At 37.2% G+C, this 12,369-nt stretch overlaps 1 protein-coding gene across 1 annotated transcript; it reads right to left on the reverse strand.

Annotated features, from left to right (window-relative positions):
• Positions 1 to 4,902: 4,902 nt before the first annotated feature.
• Positions 4,903 to 5,972, reverse strand: LOC135134392 (uncharacterized). The gene is made up of 2 exons (XM_064063057.1): positions 5,076 to 5,972; positions 4,903 to 5,023 (listed from the first exon to the last, which is right to left on the reverse strand). The coding sequence occupies exons 1-2, from the start codon at positions 5,890 to 5,892 to the stop codon at positions 5,001 to 5,003; spliced, it is 840 nt and encodes a 279-aa protein (XP_063919127.1). The 5' UTR covers positions 5,893 to 5,972; the 3' UTR covers positions 4,903 to 5,000.
• Between the last annotated feature and the right edge of the window lie 6,397 nt (positions 5,973 to 12,369).

A 12,369-nucleotide genomic window follows, 5' to 3' on the forward strand; every position in this document is an offset into this window, starting at 1 on the left:
AAGAAATTATATGACTAATGACTTTTTTGTTTAATGTAACTTTGAATAAATCATTAATGATAGATTAATACACAATATAATGGTACACTTGGACAACAATGAATGTAAATTAAAATTGGCTTTTTATTAATATGTAGTTATATATAGATACGTCAATTTTTAATGCTCGTATATTTTTGAGCGAAGTTTGTCGACATTCCAATGATCTACAGGTGTTACATCACAATAATTGAGTGGAAATTATGCGAACGCAATAACTATGGTATTATTACTGTTGGAATTCACAATGTGCGTGTTAAAATTAATATATTTATCATTCATTATTAACGCGTTGTTTAAAAAAATTAGGAGACAAAGTTTGATTTGAAAGTAATATCCGTTCGCAAAACTCCCGCACTGTCAGTGTCAGATTTGGAAAAAATGACCTGAGTGTACTGAGTGGTGAGATGCGAAAAACCTGTACAATATGTTGCAAAATTGCAATCTAGTGACAAATTAGTAATTAAAAATAACTTGTCAAATAAAAATGTCAAAAGCACATTAACTGAAGATTTTTATCAATTCAAATAACGAAAGAGTATGACACACGAACGACAGCGAAGGCTTCTTTTGAATAATATATATTTTTGACCTTACTGTCCATTTCTACGCTTCTGGTGCTACAATTTGTTTGAATTACTGACAAGTTCTTTAAACACATTCAACACTTCAGCAACTCGAAAAGGTAAAATAGTTAATAAACATTTGATTTTTCAAATGCCAAATAGACATTAATTTTGAAAATTTGAAATTCAAGGCGGTAATCATATAAACTTAAAAATCTTTTAGGGGATTATTTCTCATACCAACAGAATGTCATTTTGACAGTGCGGGAGTTTTGCGAACGGATATTATGTAAATTTGACATTATAATACCTCGTGATCAGAAATGACCGAATCTGTTGGCAATCCTTGATTTTTAGTTGAAATTAGTATCATGACGTTTTTTATAATTTCCGGTTGTCAGGTGTCAAGATTGACAGATTGTTGACATTTTTAATTTGCAAAATGTACCCAAAATATAACCTAAATTTATCGCATGTCACGATTGACATCTCTGTCACACAATTAATTCCGTGATGCCAACATAAACGCAGGAAAAGTTCACATTTTTGTTTAAAAAGTACTGCCTCAGACTTAGACTCAGTCAACAGGGTAATTTTCTTAACCTGAAACTTTCAAATATCTGAAAAAATAAGCACTCGACAAAAAATGTGGAAAATCGCAATTTAATCATTACATGGGAAATACTCTCGTGCTTGTAGGTGGGGTGGGGGTAAGTTTGAAATTTTAAATAGGAACCCCCAATTTTTATTACAGATTTGGATTCCACGGCTAAAAGTACGTACGATTTGTCTAAAACATGACAGATGACGCTGTAATAAACGAAATTCAATTTTTTACGATTTCTCCTACTGGGAACCTATGTATACAATTTTGCAGTAAAAATACCACGTTTTTATTGTAAACAATCAAAAATGAGTCGCCATATTAGTGAAGGCAACTTGAATGGTGAATTGTACCGAGACATTTTGAAAAATTGGTCTAAAGAGTTTAAAAAAGTACTTCCCTCGCTGTTGGAAATGTGACGACTGCAGGCCTATTATGTTTTCTTCGTATTACATTTTTGTAGCGGGGTATTTTAAAATAAATTGAGTATTAATTTTTTCAATTTTGTCATTATTTAGCATTCACTTCTTTGTCATTTTTTTATGATTGCTATGATTGCTTATTAAAAAAAATAAATTGAATGAAGTCGTCTCTGGGGTGTATAATATGTTGCCTATGCAAAAATTGTCAGGTGTGAACAGATAAAAGGAACAGCCTGTATACTACTTGTAATTTAAGACAAATACGTCTGCAAGATTTCAAAGTATTCAGTTTTGCAATTCTTGATTTAATCAATAAAATTATTTGACTCAGTCATTAATTTTTTCAGACATCCCGTATAAGCAAGTCTAAAAAATATTAATGCAGTGATAGATCACATGAATAGACTCATCATTCTTTACACATTTAAGATAGCATTTTTTCAGCAAAATTTTTCAGCGGCGTCATCAAATTTTTAGGGGGGATGAGCAAATACATTTTGATCAAAATTTTACCATGCTTATAAATTTAAAACATCTCCAAGATTTCAAACATGTCTCAGTGTACATTCAATATGATCACCTTGATAAGTGAGAGGCGAAGAGACTCACATAAATGAAGCAGCCTGATAGGTGAGAGACGAGGGAACTCTGGAGCACCTTGAGAGGTGAGGGGACTCACCTAAATCAAGTACCCTGATACGTGAGAGGGAAGAGGACTCACATTAAGGGTGAGCTAAAGCATATTGCAGCATAGGGAAATACATATAAACTTCCGCCCGAGTTTTTGCCAAAAGTAGGTATACGTCCGATTGTAATAAACTTCACACCGTTAAAATAAGCGTAAAAAACCCTACCCAGATTGCTTTTCCGTTTTTTAAATTTTGTTGTCAAAAAAAACTACAACGCGGTAAAATTGTGTTGAGTATGAGATTATCTGGTTTTCACTATTTATGGATCAGTTTTAAATTTTCAAAAAGATACATTAGTAGAAATTGTATTAAAAAATCTATTGGGCTTTACAGAAATAAAATATCTTAATAAATACTTGAGTAAACAGGGGCAGTATTTAAAATTACAAACTTTAGCCATTTTACTTGTCCTCTCAAATCTATGACAGGTATAGCTGCTTTCAAAATAAGAGAAAACCTGGAAAACTGACTTGACTTTTAGGATATCATAATAGGGCCATAAGCTTAATCCATTATACCTAGTACAAGCTGTGAGTCATTCCTATTGGCCCACCTACCGCTTAGGAAAACCCTAAAAGTCAAGTCAGTTTTCCAGGTAGTTTTACTCTCTTATTTTGAAAACATCTATAACCGATAGACCCCGTCCTTTTAAACCCCTCATAATCCCACAAAAAAATTTTATGAGAGTGTCCACCCTCTAAGGTTTTCTAAATTTAATCTCCAAGTCACAATGCCAAGTAAGAGGCAATTAAAGACACCAGCACAGAAAAAAAGCTGTTTTCAGCAACAAATAAAAAGTTTAGCTACAGATTTAGCAATTGCGCCATATCATGTGTTTGGTGAACATGAAAACTGTGATAATTATTTTTGCAAGCAGACAGATGTAAATGAAAGAAGTTATGTTGCCACATTCAGAATTTTATTCGCTCAAATTTTAAGTTTAGTTAAATATTTGGTTAAACATAGTAGGAGTAAAAGTTTAATTTGTGATGTGACCAATAATTCCATATTATTGTTTAATAAATCCAGCTCCACATCGGATTTTATTGAGCTGGGTCCATACTCCAAAGAACCGTCATCAGTTTTGTAATTTTTTTTTTCTAAAATTTAATGCGTTTATTCTTTTCTCGCGGGCTAATTGAAGTTTCTGTTCTTGTCTGTTTTCTGAAAGTATGGCAAAAATTGAGGTGCTATTTTTGATTTCTTAAACTTAAAATTTAAGCGAATAAGCCGCCAATTCTAAATGTGACAACATAACTTTCTTTTTTCATTTACATCTTTCTTCTTGCAAAAATTATTAAGATATTTTATTTCTGTAAAGCGCAATGGATTTTTTAATACAATTTGTACTAATGTACCTTTTTGAAAATTTAAAATTGATTTATAAATAGCGAAAACCAGATAATCTCATACTCATCACAATTTTAACGGGTTGTAGTTTTTTTTTTGACAACAAAATTTAAAAAACGGAAAAGCAGTCTGGGTAGGGTTTTTACGCTCATTTCAACGGTGTGAAGTTTATTACAATCGGACGTATATTTTTGGCAAAAACTTGGACAGAAATTTATATGTATTTCCCTATGCTGGAATATGCTTTAGTTCACCCTTAATAAAATTGTAAACCCTTTTCGACTATCAGTTCTATGCTAAAAAATGGAGATGTCAACAATTTTTAGTCAAAGGGGAACGTATTTTGTCCACAAAAAATCATTGTAGATTTTGAAGTGACAGTTCACCAAGCAATTAATGATGTGTGGTCAAATGTTTCTATTTCAGGTTGTAAATTTCACCTTTACCAAAATTGGTACAGAAATATTCAGAATGTAGTTTTCGCAAAGGAATATGAAAATAACACTGAAAGTAGCCAATATCTTAAATTGTTTTTTGGACTTCCTTACCTGAAGCCTGAAGATGTAGGAGACTTTTTACCTTGACTTTGTTTGAAATGATGTCTTCAGATTCGAGGGTATTGTAATTTGTAGATTATGTTGTTGATAATTACATCAAAGATGATGCTCTATTGTTGATAATTACATCAAAGATGATGCTCTATTTACCCCGAAGATTTGGGCCTGCAAATCCGCAGGAATAAACAGAACAACAAATAGCTGTTTCAAATTATGTAATTGTATTAAGGATCAATTAGTTGACTACGTTACTACATGCAATGTTAATAGTAAGTATATTTTGTTTAGTTGTTCTGAGGTTGAAAATTATTTTTGCTTTTATTGTTATTATTAGTTTTAATTATTTTCTCTATTTATTTTTTTTTTGCCATTAGTTATCAGTGTATGATTTCTATGTCTACATGGACCTTCTGGATTCTGGATTCTTAATTTATGGGGGCTGACCGTAGCCAGCCGGCACTTAGGCCTCGCCTTTGGGCCCATTGTACCTTCCCCAAGTCCATATCAGGGTGTTTTCCCGCTCCTCTACTCGTCAAGCCATCCAACTGCTTGAATGTACTTGAGTAATGCAGAGGGTGGAAACTCCCTGATATTTGCCATACTAGGCCAGATGTCCCCTAGTATGGATTCCCTGTAGGAGGCTAGGGCTGGACACTCACGAAGAATGTGCTCAGCTGTTTCCTCTTCTTCATTGCATCCACGACAGATTGGGTCTGTTACTACCCCTATCGTATGTAGATGTTTGTTAAACTGGTAATGTCCCGTAAGGAATCCTACCAGTTTACGCAGTTTGTCCCTTGAAAGTGAGAGATAAAATTTTGTCAACTTACGGTCTGGTGTCGCCATACAAGCTCTACTATGCCGACAGCTGCTCAACGTCGCCCATATCTGCTCATGGCGTCTATGGGTATATTGCTTTACGAGTTCGTTCGAGAGGGCGACCGAAGGCGTGATTGCCGGTTCGGGTCCCCAGAAGGGCATGCGCGCGGCTCGCTTCGCCATCTCATCTGCCCTCTCGTTTCCTTCGTTGCCACTGTGTCCTTTGATCCAACAAAGTTCCACACTATTCCTCTGCGTTACATACTTTAGCGTTTGTCTGCACTCCCAAACCAGCCCGGATCGAACCATACAGCTGTCCAGGGCTAGTAGTGCAGACTTGCTGTCAGTAAGTATGCGTATTGATTTGTTGCCGATTTCACGTTCAGCAATGACTCTAGCTCCCAGCATTATTCCCATCAGTTCTGTTTGTAAGACAGACGTGTGGGTGCCGAGAGGTACACTGATTTGTGCGTTCAGTTGTTCGGAGTAGATGCCGGCTCCTGAACCACTAGCTGTTTTGGCACCATCGACATAGATATCTATGTCGGCTCGTCCTTCTGAATTATCATTCATTGATATTCTATATGTCTTCTCATATATTAATTTTGTGCCCATTCGGTCACAACCCATCCTCAACAAGGGTATTCTGTTGAACGCCTCCGTTAAGATCCGAGTGTGCTTCGTTGTGCGGCCTTGCTTGTTCCATACTCCCAGAGAGTGAAGTCTTAGAGACGTCGTCATTGCCGCTTCCTCTATGTAAAGGTTAAGAGGTGCTAAGCAAAGGAGAGTCTCCAGAGCCGCTGTGGGAGTGGTCCTCATTGCTCCTGTAACACTGAGACACGCCATTCTCTGAACGTGTTCAAGTTGCAGGGCTGTTGTTTTTTGTCTGGCTCTGGGCCACCAAACTAAAGCTCCATAGCACAGCATCGGTCTGATTATTGCCGTGTAGATCCAGAGGGCGATCTTGGGATTTAAACCCCACGACCTTCCCACCACCCTACGACATTGCCAAAGAGCCGAGCGTGCCTTTTCTACTTTATCATCTACATGCTTCTTCCAATTCAGTCGCCAGTCCAATACAACTCCCAGGTATTTGACTTTGTCCGAAAGTTGAAGCGTTGTGTTAAATATTTTTGGCATCTGTAGTGTGCCAATTTTCCTTTTCCTGGTAAACAGGATTAGTTTCGTCTTTTCTCCGTTAACGGAGAGGGTATGTCTGTTGCACCATTCCTCGACTATTTTTACTGCAGCTTGCATTATCTCACATAATGTATCTGCGTTTTTTCCTGTTAGCAGAATTACCAGATCGTCCGCGTATCCAATTGTGTGGTAGCCAAGATCATTGAGGCGTCGTATCAGGCTGTCAACGACAGTATCCCACAGTACAGGAGAGAGAACTCCTCCCTGAGGACATCCCCTGTCTACAACAGCCTCGATCTCAGTGCCACCTACATTAATCATTACTTCCCTATTCCTCAGCATACTGGCCACCCACCTACTCAGGGTGGGGTCCACGTCGTGCTTTCGTAGGGCTAGTTCTATGCTTTTGAAGGTCGTTTTATCAAACGCTCCTTCAATATCCAAAAACATTCCTAAGGTGAAGAGTTTGTTCTCCATCGCCCACTCTATACGGTTTACAACTGTGTGTAAGGCCGTATCGGTGGATCTTCCTTGGATGTAGGCATGTTGGATCGGATGTAGAGGTTGCTTGCTCAAAGCAGTCTCCCGAATCTCTTTTTCGCTTAGTCTTTCTAGCGTTTTCAGCAAGAATGATGTTAAGCTAATTGGTCTGTAGGATTTAGCCAAGGTGTAATCTTGTCGTCCTGGCTTAGGTATAAAGATAACCTTTACTTTTCGCCATGCATTCGGTATGTAGCTGAAAGCCAGACACGCCCGAAGCATTGGCAACAAAATAGGGCGTAGTCTGCTCATTCCCCTCTGCAGGAGGGCGGGATAAATACCGTCAACTCCTGGAGATTTGTATGGGGAAAAGCTGTCCACTGCCCACTCCAGTCTTGCCTCCGTGACTACCTTTGCAGCCAGCGCCCAGTCCTTCGGGGAAGGTTGAGTACCGACTACATCCCTTTTGGAATGGGAGGTAGTCCGTGTGCTGCCTGGAAACATGGTCTGCAGCAAAAGTTCTGCGGACTCTTCTAAGGTGGCTGTAAAGGTGCCATCTTCTTTCTTTAGGAAACCTAGTTGATGTGTGTGGTCCTTCGAGAGAACTCTCTTCAGCCTTGCGGCCGAAGCAGTCGACGTTATGTCGCTGCAGAAGGATCTCCACGTTTCCCGTTTCCTCTTTCTTAATTCTTTCTTAAACTCTTTCCGGTGCTCTTTATAGGCTTCCCAGTCTTCAGTTTTCTTAGTGTTTTTTGCTCTATTGAAAAGTTTTCTTAGCCCCGATTGAAGTAGGCTGAGCCTTCGGTTCCACCATGGTGTACCTTTGCCCAGACCTTCCTTCTTTAGGGGGCTACTTTTCTCATACGCTGACATTAGAGAGTCGTTGATAATGGTCAAGGTTTTCTCTATGTCTTCTGTCGAACTGTATTCTGTTGGTATAGACTGCACGGAGGTCCCCAGTCTGTCGTCCAGTTCTTCGTTGTATAAAGCCCAGTTCGTCAGCCTAGGGTTCCTGTACGTCTTTATCTCCATGTCTATACATTTTGATGTATACATGATCCATCTATGGTCTGACACTGACGCCTCTTTAGAGACGTGCCATCCCATTATATATTGTGATATATCCCATGTAGCCAGTGTAATATCTATTACTGACTGACTACGTGATGTTACGAAAGTTGGTTCGCAGCCTCGGTTGAGAATCTCTAGATTTGTTGATAAAAGATATTCAGCTAGTGTTCTTCCTCTATCATTAGTGTCTTTGCTCCCCCACAACAGACAGTGGGCATTCGCATCGGCACCGATGATGAGGTTTATATTTCCGGTATCACAGTGTTCCACCAAGTTCGCCATTTCCCATGTCGGACATGGTTCCTGTGCTCCCTGTGTATGTATGTATGTATGTATGTCTTTATTCATGTTAATACACAATAGTGTTTACACAAGTCAGTACCTAATAGGGAAAAAAATAATATGTAACATTATAACAATGAGACTAATATATTTGATAACAGAAATCAATAAGACTAGATTTTATATTTCAAACAAATTGTTACGCAGATATTCCTCGAAGGAATAATATGCGTGGTCAAGGAGGTGCTGTTTAATTTTCATTAAGAAAAGTTTAGGAGTCATTTTTTTAAAGGAATTCGGTAATTTATTAAAAAACTTGATGGCATAGTATGAAGTGCCAGACTTAGATTTGCTCAGTCTTAATAATTTAAAGGCGATTTCATCCGTTCTAGTTTCATACTGATGAAACGACTTTAGTGGAAAATAGTTCCCAAAATTTTTAATTAAATGCTCAAGGCAACGAAATATAAACAAACAAGGTAAGGTAAAAATTTTTAGTTTAGTAAAATGTGGTTTGCATTCGTCTCGGTAACCAATACCAGCCACAATTCTAACAGCTCTTCTTTGGAGTTTAAAAAGTCTTTGTAATGATGTTGAATGACCCCAGTTTAGAATACCATGGTCAAAATGACAATGTAACAATGAGAAATAAGCGATTCTGATATATTTGGATGAAAGATTGTTACTTAAGTTACGAAGTAGATATATGCCTTTAGATATTTTGGTGGCTACGTAGTCACCATGTTTGGTCCAGCGTAACTCTGAGTCTATAAACAGGCCTAGATATTTTGTAGTTACAGGTGGACAATACTTATCACGTTTTAAGCTAAACTGCATGGTAACCGTTTTATCATTGTTCAAGCACAGACGATTAGCGCAGAACCAGTCTCCTGCCTGAACTTTTAGCCTATTATTTACATGCAAGGAAAGATCAGCCGATGGCGCTGCATTGCCCAAGGAGGTATCATCGGCATATAGCGTAGTATCCGCAGACGGTATGAATTGAGGGAGATCATTAATGTATAGGAGAAATAAGATAGGGCCAAGAATGGATCCCTGGGGCACCCCATAAACAATTCGGCATTCATCCGACATTGACTCTTTAAAATAAACATTTTGCGTCCGATTACTTAAGTAACTCATAATAAGATTAATACTACTAGGATGGAAGTTATAAAAGTACAATTTGCGCATTAGTATATCAGGTGAAACGCAGTCAAACGCTTTGCTTAGATCTAAAAAAGCTGTAGTGTAAATTTCCTTCATTTCAAAACATTGTGTAATTTTGTCCAGCAAGGTAGAAATAGCAGAAGTAATAGAATGACCTTTTCGAAATCCAAATTGTTTAGATGATAACAATTTATCTTGCTCTACATAAAAAATTAACTGGTTTAGTAAAATTTTCTCAAAAATTTTCGAGATTATTGGCAGTATTGAAATTGGCCTATAATTATTAGGATCGTCTGGATCTCCTTTTTTTAAAATAGGAATTATTTTTGCTTTTTTTAATGCATTAGGAAATATATTTGATTCAATACAATGATTGATCAATTTTGTTAACGGTGCTATAATATTATTCTTTATACCTTTAATAAGGCTGACGTTAAATCCATATATGTCCCTCGTATTACTATTACGTAGACTTTCTAAAACTGCACGTACTTCTATTTGAGACACTGGCTGGAATAAGAAGTAATGAGTACTGACTTTCAAGTGAGTTAATACCAACATAGGATCAAATTTTGGTTTAGGTAGAGATGTTATTATGGTATTGGGAATTGTACTAAAGAAGTGATTAAAATGGTCAGGGGTTATCCTACAATTCTTTATTATTTTTGTTTCTTTAGAATTATTAATCATTTTCCACAAAGCCTTGGGATTATTTTTATTACGTATTATGTACCTTTCATTGTATTTAACTTTTGCTCTTTTTATAGCTAAATTATATTTCTTTTTAAAATTTATTACTAGCTTTTTTGATTCATCTGAACGATTCAACTTGTAACACTCAGCTAATAAACCTAAAGTTTCTCTCATGGATTTTAATTCTGTAGTAAACCAGCCATTGTGAGGACTATTTGATTTAAGATTGTATGCAATTTTTTTTTCAGGAAAAGCAATATAGTACATATAGAGCATGTTGTTTAAAAACATTGAGAATTTGTTGTCAACATCTATGTCTCCATCAATAAAATCCCAGTTGATGGTGCTAATGAATTCAAAAAACATTAGCTTTCCATAAGCAGTTAAAGGTCTACATAGTTTAAGTTTCGTTACCTTGTCTGTTTCATCACAAATTATTGATAAATCTACTAGTATACTTACATGATCAGAGAGATTCAAATCTAAGCGTGAGACTTCAATGTTTGTGCATAGCTTGTTTGCAAATACATTATCTAAGCGATTGTTGTTGCGGGTTGGAAAGTCGACAAAGGGACGAAATCCATAACTTAGGAGTAGTTCACAAAAGGAAGTTGCTTTTGCGTCATATTCTAGATTAAAGAGTAAATTGAAGTCGCCTCCTATTATCACACGCTTTTGTCTATAATCAATGATATTCATTAGAGCTGTAATTTTATCGAGAAATATCTGCATGTCACCAGTAGGGGCTCTATATATTAATACCAGTATCAAATTTAGATGTGGGATGAAGATGCCTGTCATTTCACAGTGTATTTCAATAGATATTTTTTTTAAGTAAGGAAGATTTTTATAGGGAATATTGGAGTTAATGAGTTGGACGACTCCTCCGTGAATATGTTGTACTCTGGCAAAATAGTCAGCAGGTTTAAGATCACCGATGCGAACAAGTTCCACCTCAGGAGCATCTAGCCAGTGTTCACTGAGGCATAGGACACTAACACCAGATGCTACTAGTTGAGCATCTATTAAATTAATCTTATTACGCAAGCACTGAACATTGGCGTATAGTATTTTTAGGTTCATTTTTTGGGACTCTACTTTTCCTCTATTGCCTTGGATCTTCTGTGAAAAAAACGCGATATGTAGGTACCCTGAGGCCACCTATTCGCGTCCATGGCTTTCTCTTTGTTGACTAAATCTACGATTATTTTAAACGAACTGTAGTATTCCGGATACTTGGCGACAAGAGGCTGAACTTTCACTTCCGGAAAATCATTTTTTAAGAAATTTAGAATTTGGTCCTCAGTGGTTCCTGGACGAAGTCTTGATACGTATAGAAAAGCTTTTTTAGGGGCAGCTTTCAGCATATTACTTTGGTCTGACTGGCTCGTACCAATTACATAATTTTTTTTCTTGTTGTGAGTCATCTTCTTGTGCAGGTTTTTTGATTTAACCTGTACAAAACCGTCATCTTTAAGAATTGAGTGGGAGTGGGCATCATCCATCTTTATTTGTGACTTTTTATAAGTTTCAAATTGGGATTCCTCATCGGATTGAGAAGAGTCCTCCGGTTGCTCCACGATTTGTACTTCGGGAAATAAGTGCAAATCCGAACGTCGGCAGGGATTACCTTGGCGATGATTCTTCATATTTAACAAATCAGCTGGCTGGACAGTAAAAACATTATCTTTTATTGTCGATAATGAATTCCTATCATTATTTTTTACATTATACGGCTGTTGAGGTGCCGATATTCTGCGATTTTCAATGGTATGGTTAGGTTCATTAGAGATCCTTGTTGCAGTCGACTTTAACTGTAGAATTTCGGATTGTAGAGTACTTACGACGCTTTGGAGTTGTTGAATTAGGGCCGTTTGGGCCACAATAAGTGATTTGCAGCTGCCAATTTCTTCGTGCAAAACCGCATAATCAGCAGCACAACCACAGTCCACTGTAGATTGATCAAAAAAATCAACTAAACATTGGCTAATGATACTTTGGATGTCACTTTGAGCATTTGGCACTGCTTTTTTAGGCTTTGGGCCCATTTTGGGCCAATTTCAAACGATAATAGTTAATAAAATCACGGTCAATAAATGTGCGTCTGTACTGTGTGATGGTATTTTAAAAACCATAAACCACTATTCACTGCGTTTTACCCTTGTCGGGACGGATGCTATTACCAGTTGCTCTTCGCCTCTACCTATGTTACACTTAACATTTACCGCAGTCACATCCCTGGAGCTGACCTGAGGTAGGAGGACGGCTTTAATTTTCCTCGGAATGTAGACGCATGTCCTTGGAGATTCTATTGTGGTACCTGAAACAACAGTGCCATTTAAATTGCTCAACCCTGCGATCCTGGATTTTACAATCCATGGTTCTTGGATTATTGCTATAGTGTTCTGCATCTTGTCTAGACGACGACACAAAACAGTCGTCGCCATGCGACAATGCTGCAGGTTAATCTGAATGAAATTTATCTGC

This window comes from Zophobas morio, unplaced genomic scaffold (assembly GCF_036711695.1).
Source record: "Zophobas morio isolate AGI-343-1 ecotype UQ-CSIRO unplaced genomic scaffold, CSIRO_AGI_Zmor_V1 ptg000023l, whole genome shotgun sequence".
NCBI classification, from domain to species: Eukaryota; Metazoa; Arthropoda; class Insecta; order Coleoptera; family Tenebrionidae; genus Zophobas; species Zophobas morio.

Bases quoted from the DNA above. Each gene is read 5' to 3' on its own strand.
- LOC135134392 (XM_064063057.1), bottom strand. From the start codon at position 5,892: ATGGCGTGTCTCAGTGTTACAGGAGCAATGAGGACCACTCCCACAGCG. The intron at 5,024-5,075 runs GTATGGCGACAC...CTCACTTTCAAG, and splicing joins CTGTCGGCATAGTAGAGCTT to GGACAAACTGCGTAAACTGG.